The 18,947-nt window shown below is 49.9% G+C and overlaps 1 protein-coding gene across 3 annotated transcripts in view; it reads right to left on the reverse strand.

Annotated features, from left to right (window-relative positions):
- Positions 1–18,947, reverse strand: part of Zcchc14 (zinc finger, CCHC domain containing 14) — a 54,095-nt gene that overhangs the window by 23,559 nt on the left and 11,589 nt on the right. For all 3 annotated transcript variants that reach the window (XM_006530667.4, NM_080855.2, XM_017312569.2), the window contains exon 2: positions 6,311–6,434. In XM_006530667.4, coding sequence (XP_006530730.1) covers positions 6,311–6,434 — 124 coding nt within the window. The remainder of the gene's footprint in view (positions 1–6,310; positions 6,435–18,947) is intronic.

The following is an 18,947-nucleotide window of genomic DNA, read 5'->3' on the forward strand; positions in this document are numbered from 1 at the left end:
CCTATGAGCCACCATGAGGCTTGACTGGGTCTGCTCACCTTCCTGGGTCCTAACTTAGAAATGAGGAAATACTTCCTTTTCTTTTCTTGTTCCTACAGATGGCCAGGGCCTATTTTCCAGCCAATGCTTTAGGGTTCTGTGCCCGTTCTACGGTTTCCTCTGTGTGGCTGCTCCTGCCACATGCTTGTCCTCATGCTAGCTGATCTGCTCTGTTCTCGAGGCAGCTCTGAGATTCAGATTTTAGTAAACTGTCTTCAAGCTTCCATTTGTGTCCCTTCTTAACGTTATTAAAGAGACCAAGAACACTAGGAGGGACCCACATTTCCCTGGTATCGTATGGTGGCTCTGCTGGGACCCATTTCCAGCCCCTCATCATCCAGGCACCTGCTTTCTGTCTCATTGTCAATGCTAACAAAATCTGCCTTCACAAATCTTCTTTCCTACTTTTTAGTTCTATAGTCAGTAGAGTAGACAAACCATTTCTGCATCCCTAATCACCATCAGCACCAATCTGCTGGATGGGGTAACTAAATCTAACCCCAGAACTAGGGAGGTAGGCCAGGGTCTGAGGACCAGGCTCCTCATCAGCTATGCAGCTATGAGTTTGAGGCTCGCCCAGGCTACATGAGATCCTACCTTAACAAAGCAAAGCCAGACAGCAGAAGGGAGAACCAAATGAAAAAATTTAAATGAAGAAACATAGTATTTGACGTAAGAATACCCAGGAGAGGGCAGGCTGAGAATACAAGGGATTAGACTTGTAGAGCAAAGAAAAGTGTCCTGTCTTGAGGGAGAGGGTACGGTTGGAAACAGGTCTGACACGGGGAGGAACAGCACACAGCCCCTGCGCACCGATGGGAAGGAGGAGAGGGAGTCTGTAACAGTTGGAAAGCTCCAGACTTGGGAAGTACAAGAAGTGACAGAGCTCTAAGATAAACCACATGTAGGGACAGTGCAGTCAAATGACTCCGAACCAAAGAAAAATGCAAAACAACCAGAGAAAAATAGCACTGGCATAAAGACTGCCAACTGCACACAGCAGGAAGAGAGATAGAACCGCCTCTGGCAAAGCTGAAGAGCAAACCCAGCTTAGCCAGGCAGTCCATGAGCAGCAAGAATTAAGTCACAGGGAGCCGCATCGGCAGGCTAATGGAAGGGGCAGAGTCTGCACCTGCAGAGCAGCACAAAATCAACTGGGAACAGAAGCGTTCAGAAGACAAGGGCAGCCAGGAGATAAACACAGATCATCCAAAGACTCCTTTCCCCCCTGTAACATTTATGCAAAAGCCTTAAGGTCATATTACGAGCACAAAGCACACGGCATCTGAAGTTGTGACCCATGCGGCAGCTCTGAGCACCCTCACTCACACACCTGCCACCCTGCCGCGGGCATCAGTGCTGACAATCCCAAGAGCTGGCCATGTGACACACACAGGGCAAGATTCTCAGATTTATGCTTTTTAAAAATGTACTGAATTTTATGTGTGTGACTATTTTGCCTGCATTTATATATGTATGCCACATGTGTGTCAGGTGTCCATAAAGGTCAGGGGACAGCACAGTACTCCCTGCAGCTGGAATTAGGATGGTTTTGAGCCATCATCTGAACTCAACCCAGGGTACTCCTAAAGAGCAGCCTTGTACTCTAGGCCGCTGAGCCGTCTTTCTTTTTTTTAATAGTTTTTTTTAAAGATTAATTTATTTATTATATGTAAATACACTGTGGCTGTCTTCAGACACACCAGAAGAGGGCGTCAGATCTTGTTACAGGTGGTTGTGAGCCACCATATGGTTTGCTGGGATTTGAACTCATGACCTTCAGAAGAGCAGTTGGTGCTTTTACCCGTTGAGCCATCTCACCAGCCCTGAGCCGTCTAACCCAGTCTCTTACATTTCACGTAAAGTGGTATTAGCTCGAGTGGAGCCTGAAAGCTGAAAGGGGCACTCTACCCAGGCTTGCACATGCTGCATGCTCCTCTGACTCACCCACCTCCTGGAGAAACTCTGAGGGGAACGTCCCTCAATCCCAAATCCCAGCCTCATTATCTTTAGGGAAACCGAGGAAGCAGCCACTCAAATACTGTCATATGTCCTGGGGTTCAAATGAGAACTGCAAAGGAAGGCTGTCAAGAGCAGGGCCTAGAAATGGGACAGCACTGCTGCTGCCACATAAAACTGTGGTCCAGAGCTGGCCATGGTGGCGCACGCCTTTAATCCCAGCACTCAGGAGGCAGAGGCAGGCGGTTCTGAGTTCAAGGCCAGCCTGGTTTACAGAGTGAGTTCCAGGATAGCCAGGGATACACAGAAAAACCCTGTCTCGAAAAAAAAAAACAAACAAACCAAACCAAACCAAAAAACCCACAAACAACAACAACAACAAAAAATTGTGGTCCAGGCATGGGCACGCAGTGCAAAGCTCTGAGCTATGCTCTCTGTCCTCACAGTGAGGCCAAACACGGAACCAGGAATGTCCCCAGCGCTGAGGCTTCTCACTCTTTCCTCACTGTGGTCCCAGAGCAGCTCAGGAGAGACCACACTGCTGTGGTTTCACGAGTTAGCTTTTATCCTTAACTCCTATCTTGTTAAAAGTCATGCTTCTACTTAAGAGTTTTGTTTTTGTTAAAAGCCCAAGACTGGCGGTTAGTTCAGTCTTTTAGCTGCACTTCACCATAACGTTATATAACAAAGCTATAAGCGAAGTGGCACAGAAGCAAACACTGCCCAGGCTTAGGTCCTCCGCTTGCCTGATGGTGCAGTCACTACAGACATGATGCATGCAGACATGTCACAGTCGCTACAGACATGATACATGCAGACATGTCACAGTCACTACAGACATGATGCATGCAGACATGAATTCCTTCAAGTCTGTCATTTTTAAGAGTGCAAAGAACCCGAGTTCTGAGATGTTTCAGATCTGCAGTTTAATCAAGGCAACAGAAGCAATCTACCTTCACTGTCTTGTCAGAAACACGAACTACTCCAGCTCTGGGAGCACAGGCACAGAACCCGCCCCCCCCCCCCCGCCCGCGCCCCCACTCCCCACTGTCACCACTGCCTGCAGTGAGCAGCATCGCTGGCCTTTTCCTCTTCCACCTGCACTCTGTGCTTTTAACAACCGGCACAGGGACTGGGCTCTGAGACGAGCTCTCTGTACAATGGTCCCCAACCATGGCTATGAGGGAGTGGGGGCGGGGGAGGGAGAGAGGGGAGAGCAGCCACTCACCAGGCCGGTGAACTTCCCACACCAAACCAAGACCTCTGCTCCTACACAGAAAGGTAAGAGATAGCACGGGCAGGCAGGCAGGCAGGCGAGAGACTGCACTGCTGGCATTAACCCTTCCCTTCCCTCTTCTTCATCTCATCAGGCTCTCAGACACAGCTCACATCTGTGCCCCAGAAGCTCCCCTGTGGCTCAGGTCTCATCTGCAAAGTGGGGTGCATGACTGTGGAGAATAAGGGTTTCAGTTCCAGCTCCCAGGTTACTGAGAGCACTGTGAGAGTGGGAACACAAGGTGCTTTAGGATGCTGCCCAATGCCTGACCATTCGTAAGTTCCAGCATACTGCCATCAGACTTCTAAGACAGCAGAGAAAAATGCCTAGCAGAGGAAGGGACCATGAGAAAGGTGCTGACCCCTGAGCTTGCCTGCCTGCCTGCCTGCCTACACTGAGCAGAAGGGACTCCTGGTGCTGGCTGATGATGACAGATGCCAGGCTGCTGAGAGTGAGCACAGTCTACAGGACAGCCTGCAGTGTGCTCCACACGGCCAGCACCACGGCTGCCCAGCCTTCATCCTCCCTGGCATCTAAGCGTACAATCAGGGGAAAGTAGGAAACAGCCATGGTTTAAGTTACACCCAGAGGCTGCAGAGGTTCCTCAGTGGTTAGCGCACAGGCTGCTCTTCTAGAGGACCTGGGTTCAGTTCCCAGAACCCCATGTAATAGGGTCTATAACTCCAGTCCCAGGGTGCCAATACCCTCTTCTAGCCTCCACAAGCACCACACAGACATCACACAGACATACACACTGGCAAAACATCCACATCCATGAAACACGACAGACCTGGGAGAGGGAGAGGGAGAGGGAGAAAGTTACCCTACAACCTCTGGCTATGTCTCAAGAGAAAGCACTGTGGCGCATGGTGGGAGGATGCCCTGCACGGTCGGAGGGCACAGCACAGGGGACGCAGCCTTCACAGGAAGCCCTGCTCTCAGCTCACACTCCCCAGGAGGCAGCCCTGCACTCAGATGCAAACTCCATTCTGGGATAACACTGCTGAGAAGACCTGGTGGGGCAAACGGTCAACAGAGGAATACAGTCTCCTGAGAACAACCCACACCGCGTACACTGTGACCTACAGTCTCCTGGGAACAGCCCACACTGCATACACTGTGACCTACAGCCTCCTGGGAACAGCCCACACCGTGTACACTGTGACCTTGCAGCCAGTGCCAGGTGGGAAAATAGGCTTCACAGGATCTATCACCCACTGCTGTCCACTGTGCTATGGTCTCAAGACATAGGTGTGACACAATGGCAAGAAAGCAGAGTGCCCTGAGCTGCGACCTAGCCGAGCAGCCAGCACCGTACACCGAGCGAGCTCAGGTCTTTAGAGCAGCAGCAGCACAGAATGCAGCTGTGAGATAAGAAGCTGGCGCCTGGGACACAAGCACTGAGAAGGGCAGAAGGACAGCATAGTGACAGAAGGCACAGGCACATCTGTGAGGAGTAGGCATGGGCAGTTTCCAAGGAGCCTCAACATGTAAGATCAGTCAGGACAGGCCTCCCTGCACCAATACCCTCATCCAGTTTAAATCATACCCAGTTACCTCTGTGACTGGCCAGGTGCTTCCTGAGCCAACCTGGGCACTAAGTCAGAATGACCCGGACCTTCGGTGAGAGGCTCAATCGGCTGCAGATCCACACTGAGCAACCAACACTCCAATTACATTTTAAAAATGGTACTTGTTCAGCGGCATGGGCAGTGTGGGACTTCACTAAGGTTGGTGGCAGGCACTGGGTGACTGAGGACAGGAGTACCTGTCACATCAGCATGGAGTAACACTTAGGAGCCCATTTGGTTGGGAAAGAAGTCTTCTACAGTTCGGCTGCTTTAGATTTTAGGCCTTGTTCTGGTGTGAGGGGTAGAAGCTATTTAAAACTTTTTTCCCCTCCCTTAATAAACACCAGTGTTTAAAGTTCATATTGCTGAAGTGTGATATTCAGAAGAACAGCCCGGCTGAGCACACCTGAAGACACTGGCCCAGTAGTCCACAGCTCTGTGGAGCACATGCCTTCTCCCTCTACCTGGGATCGCCCACTGCTGTCCTGCATAACTTGAAGAGACACAGGAAACCTGCCCCTGTCTCTGTGCATCGAATCCTGCACTCTCCTGTCCCTGCATGGAGCTAGAGCAGTCAGTATCCCCTTTCCTCCCTTTCCCCAGCACAGATGCCTCCAGCCTTTGGAGGGGCAGACAAAAGGGAGCCCAGGCTGGCACCCAAATATTGCATTTCCTCTTTTTTTTTTTTTTGAGTGTCCACTCATAAGCGGTCTTAGGTTTGTTTTGTTTTGTTTTGTTTTGTTTGTTTGTTTGTTTTTAAGAACTATTCAGATACACCAGAAGAGGGCATCAGATCCCATTATAGATGGTTGTGAGCCACCATGTGGTTGCTGGGAATTGAACTCAGGACCTCTGGAAGAGCAGCCCCCAGCATTTCCCCTTTCATGATAGCACTCTTCCCCCTGATGTTGGAACAGACAAAAACCAGCATACCCTAGTCTCCAAGTCACTGAAACTCACACCTCCTTTTGATTAACAATCAGCATTCCTCTGGTAAAGATGGCTCCTGCCCTTGAAGGAAGCAGGAGCCAATATCCTTAAAATGATAAGAGCCCACTCTTGGAGTATGGAAAAGAGACAACTAAGTGTTCCCAAACAGCTGTGACCAGCTATGAAACTACAGCAGCTTCTGAAAGCACGGGCTACTTTTCTTAGGTCACAAAGGTCTCTTTCCAGCTGCGCGGTTCTGTCCCGCTGTCTGAACAAATGTTATCAGGTTTAAGGACAGCATTCCTTTACCCTCTCATGTAATGCCAAGGCCTGGAAATCCCCGCTTGTGGTGTTTTCCCTTTATAAACCCCCTTCATTTAGACCTGGGGGGGGTTCACTCTCCTTCCTGTTCCATCAGGAAGGTTGGTGACCCAAGCTCTAGCTTGAATAAAGATGCTCATGTGATTACAGCAGGTTGTGATTCCTGGTGGACTCTTCGGGGTTTTTACAATCTGGGCACAACAAACTCACCCACCTTTGCCATGTTTTCCCAAAGGCCTCTTGGGCAGGGACTCCTCCGTGGAATGTGCTGACGTATGCAATGCATTCTCCAGGCTGTTGCTGATGCTGCTGACAGGGGTCTCAGTTCTGGGAGCCATCTGAGGAGACAGAATAGCGCCTTCTTACTTTTTTTCTGCACAATTGTCTCTTGATGAAAGTCATACACACAAACATGGCTTCAAGTTTTCCTAACATAACACAGCACACTTCCTGAGGAGAGCTCCACGGTCCACACTTCCCCAAATCCATCAGTGATCCTGGGCTTCTGACTAGGTTGAGTCATCAACCACCCAGAACGTAGTCCTGGCCACTGTGGCATGCATCACATGCTTTCATCTAAGGCAAAACCCTGCTTTTTTTACAGCTTTAAATGCTTTCCTGTGACAAATTCCAGAGCCCTCAAAGACACAGAAGAACAGAGAACAGCACATCTGCCCAGGTACAATTTAAACAGCTCAAAGAAAACCCCACGATTCCACTTGTAAGGACTGTTCTTATATCTTCCTCCTATACTCAAATATTCCATCCTGGGAGGAAGCTCTTTGAGCAGGAAGGTAAACAACATAGCTTCAGGAAGTCCCTGAAACTGACCAGATTTGCTAGGCCCAGCCCTCCCTGCCAGAGTAAACCATAAAAGCTGAAAGTCCTTTCTGATAGAAGAAAGCCAAAAGCAAAGATTCTCAGGAGCAAATATGGCCGAGAAGCTGAGCTGGAGTCTCAAAAGAACAAGTTTCGAAGACTCTGAGACCAAGTTTCCTGGAAGAGGTTTAGATCACCTGAGACACTTGGAAAGGGCACCCCCCCCACACACCTTTCCAGCTGCCTGCAGGCCATGAAGTGAGCTCCAGGTTCCCAGCTCTATGAGCTGTCACACATGCTGGGGTGAGACTTGGTGATGGAACTGTCTTTGAGTCATTTTTGTTCCTATAAGTAACCCCAATAAAACTCAAGTTGGACTTGGTACCTGTGCTTTGGTCTGTCCTGGGCTCCCTATCTGGATGAACAGATATGCTCCACACCTCCCCAGAAAAGGTTCTGACACACAGTAGGACTCATACATCAAAGCTTATACACAGGAAGAGAACTGACACTCAAAACTTCATTATCCATAGACAGGGACCCTGGGCACACATTGTGGGACACCACAGCTGGACTGGGACAGAGCATCCCGTCTCTTCTGGGTGTAAGTTGATGAGTCTCCTGTGTACACATGGAACTGGGCCCACACGCCCTGGTCAGCTGACTGGCCCTGGGGAAGGAGAGGGACTGCAGTATCCTCAGTCACCCCCCGACCCCCACCTTCAGTATTGGAAAAATTTCACAGCACAAATAGACTAGATGTAAAATTTAAAAATAGCAATGCTTTCATTCAGTTTTAAGATCTCAAATTTTCTAATGTGAGGAAAAGGCTCAAGGTTTGAAATCTTGGCAAAGGTGTATAGGTTCCACGACTGAGCGGCTGCTGTGTGTGCCACGGGGCACTAGGCTGGGGAGCTAGCAGTTTCTCCTGAGCCAGAGCCTTGAACCCAAGCAGTGGGCAGCTGGGATACACTGCCCCTCAACTCCTAGCCCTTTGCCCAGGGTTTCCCACTGTCACCTGCCTAGCGGTGACAGATGGCAGGCCCAGAGGCCTGCGGCTGAGGTAGATTGAGGTACGTGACTAATGAAGGCACAGGCTGCCGCCCAATGTCAGAGCCACTCAGTAGAAATCTAGCTAAAGCCAGGCAGTGGTGGCGCACGCCTTTGATCCCAGCAATCGGGAGGCAGAGGCAGGTGGATTTCTGAGTTCGAGGCCAGCCTGGTCTACAGAGTGAGTTCCAGGACAGCCAGGACTACACAGAGAAACCCTGTCTTGGAGAGAAAAAAAAAAGAAAAAAAGAAACCTAGCTAAACTGGGTCAAGAAGGCTTACTCTTGACCAGGCATGGAGGGTATGCCTTTAATCTCAGTACTTGGGAAACAGAGGCCAGTCTGACCTCCTTTGTGAGTTCCAGGCCAGGCAGGGCTATATAAAGAGACCCTATCCTGACGACGACAACAACAACACCACCACCACCACAAAAGGCTCACTCTGCATCCCGGTGTTCCGTGGAGCACCACAGATGCCTATGAGCAACGTGCCACCCGCCAGTCTGTCTCTGTGAACTCCAACTAAACTCAAGAAAAGAAATCCCAGTCGCTCGCTCACTCACTTTACAAAGGCAGCTCACGATGGCCAGCTTCACCAAGAAGTTACCAGGAAGTTTAAGTTGGGCCTGGGAGTGTTGGCAGTGCTTACCGAGCACACACGACATCCTAGGTCTGATGCCCAACACTCCATAAAACAGAGGCAGGGTGGAGCAAACCTGCAATCCTAGCACCCAGGAGGTAGAGACAGAGAGATCAAGATTCAGAGTTCCCCTTGGTTATATAGTAAGTTCAATGCCAAGCTGGGCTGTATGAAATTCCGTCTCAGGAAGGCGGGCGGGTAGGCAAGCAAGGAGGGAAAGAAGTCAGTAAAGAGGGCTGGGCAAAATGGCTCAGTGAATAAAGACATTTGACTTACAACTCTGAGTTCAATCCCTGAAAACGAAGTAAGAAGATAGGAGGACCTCCTCCCCAGGGCTGCCTTCTGCCTCCCACATGCATACTGTTAGGACAGAGATGTACCCACACCATGTGCACACATGATACTAAATAAAGTTAAAGAAGACATCAGAGAGCACTTAAGTTTATAAAGCTACTATTTCACATATGCCCATGATCCCTGGCACCTGGAAGTCAGAACGGAAGGGCCTTGAATTCCAAACCAGCCTGGGTGACACAGCTGCAGACAAGACACACCCTTTTCAGGAGACAAGTTTCATATCCCACTGTGTGAGCAGCTCAGGTACAGCTTTTCAGTACATGGCCATGAGCCAGCAACAGCCCATCATGGTTGCTTGACTCCCACAGCTCCTGACCCTACATCCTGGTTCCAAGAGGAGGCCAGGGGTGTGCTGACAGTCACAGGAGACCAGCACCCCTATCACCAGAGAGCCACAAGCAAACCCAGCTCCCTACCCCAAGCCTACAGATGAAGACAGGGTAGGGGTGTGCGACAACAGGGGCTTGTCCTGGTGTGGGACCCGCTACTGAGACCCAGGCTGAGATCAGGACCACTTCACAAAGCATCAGCATGCCCCCTGGGGACAACAACAGGAAGCACTTCCTGTGTCCATGTAGAGTCAGCCCAGAGCTGAGGCTGCTGTCCCCAGGCCAGCAACTGGCCAGGTCTAGGTCAGGGCAAAGCTGTGAGCAGCCTGATGAAAACACAGGCAGGGAAAAAATGCTTTAAAAGTGATGACTCCAGGCCAAGCGCGCCTGTCAGTCTGCCGTCTGGCTGGCTGGCCTTCCTCCTCTCACCTCTTGCTCTTCTGTTTACACTGGACGCTGTCTTCAACTGCAAGTCTCAGAAACGCTGTTTTAGGTTATTTTTGGTGAGGTTAATTTATCCACATGACCGGCCGGCAGTTTGACTCAGATGCTCTCTGACTCACTTCAGAGTTTCAATGGCCCCATGTGCACATGTCCCCCTCCCATCCTGTGCAAGGCCTGGAGACTAAGCCAAGGTACCCCCTTCCCCAGATCTTCCTGTTAGTTCAAATCCTCTCCGAGCAAAGCACCTTCCTTTACTCTCACGGAATGGTCAGAGGTTCTGCTGCCTGGCTAACTGCCCTTTCATCATCATGGCTAAAACCACCAGCCCAGGCAGGCACCTCAGCCCATTTACTTAGCCCTACTCCTCACCGCAGCCCAGCAGACACACATTCAGTGCCTCATCTCTATGGGCTGTTGTTCATTGAGGGATCCGCTGCTAACACAACAATGCCTTCCATTTAGACACTAGGCAGGCATCTGTAGGACATTCAGCTACAGCCTGAGTTCCTATGGCCCCAGTGGCACTGATTTTCAGGTGGTGCTCTGTACTCCCCATCTTGCCCGGCTGGCATCACTAGGATCTCAGCTGCTCTGCTTGGGTGCCAACAGGCCATGGCTACAGGCAGATCTGATGCTCAGCACCTGCTCCAAGACCAGGACATCCTCCTCCCTCCTGAGGGCCACAGGAAAGCTCATGTGACCTCCAGTGCCGCTGCCCGTTCAGGAGTGCCTTGCTGGAGTGCAGTTTAGGTGCCTGGTCCCAAGCAGCAGAGCCCAGGTCTTGATGCACGCCTTCTAGGTATGTAGATAAGAGTGGTGTGTCCAGGCCTAGTATGTGAAGACCTTTAGGTCTCACCTCGGGGCACAGGCATGTAGCTTCAGATAATCAGGAGACTACAAGAGGATGGCTGGCTCAGGGCCAGTTCAAGATAGAGACTAAGTGCAAGACCAGTCTTGGTGACTTAGTTACAGCCTGTCTCAACAAGTAAAAAGGGGCAGAGTATCCCCAGTGCACTCAAGAGCCTCACCTAGAACATGCAAGGCCTATACTTGATCCCAGGACCATGACTCAGGTCTAAGGTAGACCCTAAAATTCTGCATTTCTGATACTGTGACATTTCAAAATAAAGGATTATGCCTGGGTCAGACCAAAGGCCTGCCCTATAAGGAGGGACATGAGCAGAAACCCCAGGCCATGTGGACAATCAGCCCAAATGGACATGTATCCCTTCCAGGTAAGTCATGGGGGTCATGTGGTTTCATGGCCAATGTTGGTCCCATCCCGACAGCTAATTATCCATTATCCTTGGATAAGGACAATGTTGAAAAGGTTTTCCTCAGATTGTCTGTCCTGTGGAAAACCTCACACGGGCTTCCTGAAAGCTGCTGTAAACTCACTTTAATATTCATCATCAGGAATATAATCTTTAGAAATTTAAATTTTAGACACCTCTTTCTTTCTCTCTACCTATCTATTTATTTATTTATTTATTTATTTGAGACAGGGCTTGCTTGCTTTATTTATTTATTTATTTATTTATTTATTTATTTATTTATTTGAGACAGGGTTTCTCTGTGTAGCCCTGGCTGTCCTGGAACTCACTCTGTAGACCAGGCTGGCCTCGAACTCAGAAATCTGCCTGCCTCTGCCTCCCAAGTGCTGGGATTAAAGGCGGGCGCCACCACGCCTGGCCTAGACACCACTGTCAAAGAGCACATGCTCTTTACAATTAGATTTCTGGAAGTACAGCCCTCCAGATACAGACTGCCACAGGAAGCTGACCAGAGGAAACCTGGGCTTCCTGCAGCCCAGCACCATTGCTCCAACAGGGGATGGTAGTGAGCTGCTGGAGTAGGAGCCGCCATCAGCCCACATAACAGACCAAATCGTCCCCACATTACAAATAAAACTCAAGCACAGCTCCCAACATTTTGTCCAGGACCACATGCTCAGATGGGAAGGAAAACTGAAACATGGCAGCCACCGGAGTTGAGGGATGAGTGGGCACAGGGGCACACATCTAGGATCCTAGCAGTCAAGGAGGCTGAGGCAGGAGAGTCACATGTTCTAGGTCAGCCTGGGCTACGTAACAAGACCCTGTTTCAAAATAAACAGGAGGAAGAGGAGGCAGGGAAGATGGGGAGAAAAGAGAGTGGGCAGAGAACACGGCCTCACAGGGTGCAGCGGGCACACAGCCCTGCTCACGGAAGGGACTGCTCAGGAGATTCTCTGGTGTTCTGTCCCAGCCTCTTTCATGGCAACATGGAAATAATAGCAGTGGTAATTACAACACTCTTACTGAGCTTACCAAGCTGGAAGACTGATACTGGACACTTACTACTAAGGCTGTGGCACACAGTGTGGCTGAAGGCACCCTAGTGGACTGCAGTGCTGTCATGACTGCATGCTGTCACAGTAAAAACACAGGACCACACAGAAGGGTTGCAAGGCAGGGGTCCTACAGAGCTTCCTACCCTCCTGGGCACCCCCTGGGCACCGGGCAGAACTTGTAACAGCCACTCAACGTCCACATCCTGTGCTAGAATCCAGGGGGTCCCTCCTCCTTCAAACAGACCCCTGCAAGTCCATCACGACAGGCCATCACCTCTCCTAAAACTAGCGGCGACAGTTTAAGAAGTGGTTTCGTGGCCTGAACATCAGTAAATCAGAATCACTTCCAGACAGGCAGCAGGCAGCCAGGAGACGGGCACAGGTACCCGTGACTCCTCTGCACCTTCTAACCACCTAAAGCTACCTGGAGGATTCAGTAAATTCCTAAGCTGTCACAACCAGTGACAAGGCCAAGGGCTTGTATGTAGGAAGATACAACTCACCTTCACAGGGTGAAAACCAATGACATCAACATGCATCAAATTTACAAGTGACACAGACAAGCCACAGCCCTCTGATTGTAGACCAAGAGTCCTTTAAAGAGAACTGGAGAAAACAAAGCATGCAGATTGTTCACAGGCAGTGAAAAGAAGAAAGTGTGTCTATAAGCAGATAGGAATCAGAAGGAGACAAGGAAGACTCAAAAGGCATTCAAGGCATTTATATAGGTGACTACTACCATGGCATTTATATGGGCGATTACTACCATGGCATTTATATGGGCGACTACTACCATGACATTTATATGGGCGACTACTACCATGGCATTTATATAGGCGACTACTACCATGGCATTTATATGGGCGACTACTACCATGGCATTTATATGGGCGACTACTACCATGGCATTTGTATAGGTGACTGACTACCATGGCGTTTATATAGGTGACTGACTACCATGGCATTTATATAGGTGACTGACTACCATGGCGTTTATATAGGTGACTGACTACCATGGCATTTATATAGGTGACTGACTACCATGGCATTTATATAGGTGACTACTACCATGGCATTTATATAGGTGACTGACTACCATGGCATTTATATAGGTGACTACTACTATGGCATTTATATAACTGACTTCTATTATTTGTTTAGCAAGGTTTAAATACTTTATTGTTATAAGGGGGACGCCATCGAGCAGAGCCTATAAATGTGGTCTCAGTTGTCACCATGGAGACATCAAGATGTCATGATTGCAGAAAAAGTAACTGGAACTGAACCACGATCCCAGGGAAGGCCAGGCATGAGTGCAGAGGGCAGGATCAGGAACATCTGCCAAAGGCGGTCTGGTCACGGGATGTTGGGAGGACAGCCCACTTCTCTCCTGCTTCTTGTAGTTCTCCAGATGTGACACGGTGACAGAACCCGGCCTGCAGGCAGGAGGCAACACAGGAAGCAGGAAGTGTCCCAGCCACAGGGTGGAGCCAGCCAAGCCCCTCAGTAGCAGTGGCATCAGAATAGACATGACAGTGGGAAGCAGCCAAAGTCTAGCTAGGGTTTTGGGACAGTGTCTTACTTTATGACCCACGAGGGCCTCAAACTCACAGTGACCCTCCAGCCTCACCCAGCCTCTTGAGTACTGAGGTTACAGGCATACACCACCACTTCTGACTTTATTTTCTAGTTTTCCATTTTCCAACTTTTCTTCAAAGAGCGGACATTACTTTCAGGGGGAAAAAAAAAGCAGCAAAGATAGAGTCTAGGTACAGATGCATCCCTCCCAACTAAGAGCAGCTCAGAGAGGCACACAGAGCTGTGGGCCTTTCTACGGCCTCCATACCCCACCCACAAGCTAGGTCCCCAGGGCGCTACCCGGGGCCATGGGTGGGTAAACAACCGATCCAGACCCCAGATGCCCTGTTTCTCACTGGGAAGACGACAACTTCAATGCGATCGAGGGGAAAGAATGAGACAGTGCAGTGGTCAGGAAACCACCATGAGCCTAACTGGCAGGAAGAGCTACCAGATTCTGGGGGTGGCCTTCAGGCATGACAGTGTGGTAGAGCCAAGGGAACGGGAGCTGGCGCTACAACCCAAACACAGTCTAGTCAAGCACCAGCCAGGCCCAGCAGGAAAGAGTAACATCTGCTATATGCTTTCAAGTCAATGTAAAAAAGGAAAAAGAAGACTGATCTGTAAGCACTTTACTAAAATAGTCATAATGTTTCTCTAAACCAGAACAAGAAAACAGTTTAATAGTGAAAGCTATTTGCTGACTTAGGCCAAATGAAAGCCAATGCTAACCAAAAACTACTTTCCACACAAAACACTCCTTTTAATGTTTCTTACTAGATAGACAGAGAAAATGGAGACAAAGAGACAGACAGGAGAAAGCAGACAGACTGCTTGATTATGACAGAGGTACTGGGAGGGGTTCCTCAGGGGCCGGCAGAGCAGACCTCTTCCACAGCCAGCCAGGTCTGCTAGGTAGGACTCATAAGACACTCATCACAAATGGGTCCCACACCCGCATGGACAGCCACTCAACGCAGCCAGAAAAAAAAAAAATCCCAGGCCTGCTGGAGGAACCCTGCAGCACCAAACAGAGGCTGGGAACGGTGTACACAGGCTCCTCCTGGTGACCACACTCTCGCTGGTTTATGGTGCTGAAACCTGTCTCCACAGATGTGTGTGATGGAGGGCTGAGCTGGTGCACAGAAGATGCCCCTCAGCGTAATAACCTGCTTCTTGTCACCGTGCCCTTTCTGATACAGTCTGAGGCAGGTCCAAGGGACGCCGCCCACCCCCACTGGTTGACTGGGGCTGGCTACTGCCTCACTGCTAATAGCTTCTGCCTCATGTGGCAACATCACTGCCCAGCATCCCATCCCAGGTTTCCACAGTGAGTCCAGGTACTAGAGACAGATGAACAGAGTGGTGAACCCCGTAGGCCTCTGATAGTCAAGAGCCATGGTTTGTCTTCTTGCCCTTGGGAACCCCAGGCCATACACTGGCTGTGCATTCAGCTGGGGGGAGCAGGCAGCCCCTCTAACAGACTGTAGGAACCTCTCTCAGGAGCAGCCCAGATGGAGCCTGTCATACAGTCCGCCAGCTGCCATACACCTCAGGATCAGGCTCTAGCCGGTGTCTCTCTCATTTTTTTTTTCTTTTGGTTTTTCGAGTCAGGGTTTTTCTGTGTAGCCTTGGCTGTCCTGGAACTCACTCTGTAGACCAGGCTAGCCTCGAACTCAGAAATCCGCCTGCCTCTGCCTCCCAAGTGCTGGGATGGATTAAAGGTGTGGGCCACCACGACCAGCAGGCGGTGTCTCTTGTGAGGGATGGTAAGGGGCTGCCTGGCTACAGTGGTGGAAGTAGGAAGTGCCACAGTTGCCCAACAAAGATCCACCATTAGCAGCAAGGTGTGATCATGACATGAAGGTGAAGGGATGCTCTGAGGTCAAGTTCACACTTTGTAAATTCTGTGTCTGGGTGTTCGCACAGTGCCAGTCCAGGTGCCTGCTGAGGTCAGAGGTCAGATTTCTCCTGGAGTGAATTCATGGCTGATGAATTACCTGATGTGGGCACTGCCAATCTAACTCAGATCCTTTGGAAGAACAGTATGTACTCCTAACCCGAGTCACCTCTCCAGCCCATACGTTTGTAGCTCATTGTTTGAAGCGGGGTCTCTATGGAGTCTTCCATGGAGGCCAGGCCAATCGCAGAGATCTACCTGCCTCTGCCTCGTAAGTGGTAGAGTTAAAGGTGTGCATCGCCATGCTTAATGAATTATGATTTTTATTGTATCCATCAGTGTTTTGTCTATGTATATGCCTGTGTATCACATGTGTGCAGGGCCCCCAGAGGCCAAAAGAGGGTAGGAGATCCCCTGTAACCGGGATTACAGACATTTTGTAAGCTACTCGTAGGTGCTGAAAATCAAACCCATCTCCCGCATTCTCTGGGAGGGCAGCTAGTGCTCTTAATGATGAATCATCTCTTCCTCCCCCAGAGGCCACATTTAAAGGGCACAATGAACCCTGGTACAGGAAGCCCACTCCAATATCTGCATCTAAAGTAAAGCAGCAAACCGCATCCCCCCCCCCCCTAGAAAACCTGACAGAGAAACCCAGGACACAAACTCAGCCAGTGCTAGTCTCTGCTCTAAACCGACAAGTGGGAGTCAGGTCCCTGACCCCACACCCAAGGGACAGGAGAGAGGCACTAGTTGTGGGCGTTTAGCTCAAGGATTGCTGACATAAAAGACAACCCACACAATATGGTTACAGCGAATATTGTGGTTATGACTGTGTTTCTTTAACAAATGGGAAGGGGTCTTACAACCTTGTCCAGGTTATCCCCAAGTCCCCAAAGTCTTAGGCTCAAGCAATGTTCCCTTATCAGGCTCCCACATCAGGTGGCTGTGACCACAGCCTGGCTCAGAAGCATCTTTCCAACCTGGAGTTCTGTGTGAGAAACTAGCCGAATCACAGTAAACCCACTAATGACTCAGCTGCCTGAGATGGACCCCACAAAAAACAGAGTGCTAAGGGGACTGCTGTGTAGCCTGAGATGGACCTCCACAACAAACTGAGTGCTAAGGGGACTGCTGTGTAGCCTGAAATGGACATCCACAACAAATAGAGTGCTAAGGGGACTGCTGTATAGCCTGAGATGGACCTCCACAACAAACAGGGTGCTAAGGGGGCTGCGGTGTAGTCTGAGATGGACATCCACAACAGAGTGCTAAGGGGACTGCTATGTAGCCCTAGACATGGGCTCACAGCATCAAAATGACTATCAGTAGCCAGCCCAAACCCTCTACAAACACTGATAAGCTCAACATCGCCAAAGGCAGCAGATGAGTAAGACTATCACAGGGCGAGGGGTAGGATCTTATCCTATAGGTGAGCTGTGCTCTGTGCTCATCAGGGAAGGCCAGAGGAAAACCATGAGCTGATCCAGGGTGTAGTCTATTGGTAGGGTTCCAGTACAGCTGCACAGACACACAAACAGACACACGGACACAGACACACACACATACACAAAGAGAGACACCCAAAACCCTACCTCTAACTGCGCCACATTTCAGAAAAGCTCTGGAAACCCAGGAATGGGGCTGGTTCCAAGACACTTCCCATACACAGCGACTACTTAGAACACAGAGTAACACAGAGAGCACAGGCGGAGGCGCTCCTGCTCCATGTCCTGATGTCAAAGCAAGCCCCTGGCTGTGACCTGCCAGCTTGACGTCCTGACATCACAGCAAGTGCCTCATGTAACCAGCGAAGCCTGGAGACCCCAACAATCGACAGTGAGGACCAAAAAGGCACCGAAGGGCTCTAAAGCCAAAGCGCCCGGCTCTCAGGAGACACTGTCTCTAACATACTTCAACTCAACACACAGGAGCCATGAACTATCATCAAGGACCCTTTCAATGACCACATCCGCCATGGGACCTCCTGCCTCGGGCTTGGCTCTGACTTTAGTGACTTTGGAGTGTCTGGCACCCTAGGTGACCTGGGATCTGTACAACCGAGGCCATAACCAGCCTGTCATTCTCCAGGGGTATCTTGTGCAGAGCAAGCCCAACCCCTACACACCATCCTTTCTCCATAACAAAATGTCAACATGGTGGCTTGCTGTGCGCTAGCGACTCAGACTTGTGACTGGCTTGGACCACCTCTACCCAACGACCACGCGTGAACTGTCCCTCTGAATAATGTGGCATGACTTAGAACTAGACTGCCAGGTTACCAGGTTCCTTTGCTGAGTCCTTCCCTATCCCTGGTGAGTGGACAATAAACCGTGCACATTTGAAAAAGACACCTGACCAACCGCTTGCCTGTGTCAGACAATACAGCAAGTAGAATTGCTGAAAGAGATCACAGCTGATCATGGGTTAAAGGAAGAAACATGTGGAATGCCCAGCCAACCTGAGCATCCTCATTCTGCAGAACCAAATCCAACCAAGTCCACAGCTCCTACCGTATCTCTCTCACAGAACCCAAGAAGCAACCAAAACCAACAGGCAACAAGAACAACAAAAATAGGCCCCTGACAGAGTAAAAGGCTCTCAGCAAAGACCAAGCTGGCCAAGAGTCTCAGGTAGGAACATCAGGCAGTGTTACTAAGCCGCCTACTAATACAGAGGGGAGCATAGACTGAAGAACTAAAGGCACCATGAGAAAGCGACATGGTTTGGGACAGGGTTTAGTTTATTTATTTGGGTGGTTGGCTTTTTGAAGCAGGATCTCACTAACTCCAGCTATCCTAGAACTTACAGAGATCCACCTGCCTCTGCTTCCTGAGTGCTGAGATTAAAGGTGTCTGCTACCAAACCCCGAAGAAGAAGAAGAAGAAGAAGAAGAAGAAGAAGAAGAAGAAGAAGAAGAAGAAGAAGAAGAAGGAAGAAGAAGAAGAAGAAGGAAGAAGAAGAAGAAGAAGAAGAAGAAGAAGAAGAAGAAGAAGAAGAAGAAGAAGAAGAAGAAGAAGGAAGAAGAAGAAGAAGAAGAAGAAGAAGAAGAAGAAGAAGAAGAAGAAGAAGAAGAAGAAGCAGCCGCAGCCGCCGCAGCCGCCGCAGCCGCCGCAGCTTTGAAAGTGGAAAGTTCATAATCAGAAGATGCTATTTCCGAACTAAAAATCCACTAGAGAGCTCAGCAGCAGGCTTGAGATGGCGACACGCTGTGACTTTGAACATGGATCTGTGGAAAGTGTCCCCACAGCAGAGGAAGAGATCTGAGAGGACATCTATGGGGAACAACAGGCCGCGTGCCTGCAACTGCATCCTCATAGGAAACAGACATGCAGATGGAATGTGTTACTGAACCCCAAATTCAGCAAAAGGTATAGATTCACAGCTCCAAATGTTCAGAGGC

Source organism: Mus musculus, chromosome 8 (assembly GCF_000001635.26).
Source record: "Mus musculus strain C57BL/6J chromosome 8, GRCm38.p6 C57BL/6J".
NCBI classification, from domain to species: domain Eukaryota; kingdom Metazoa; phylum Chordata; class Mammalia; order Rodentia; family Muridae; genus Mus; species Mus musculus.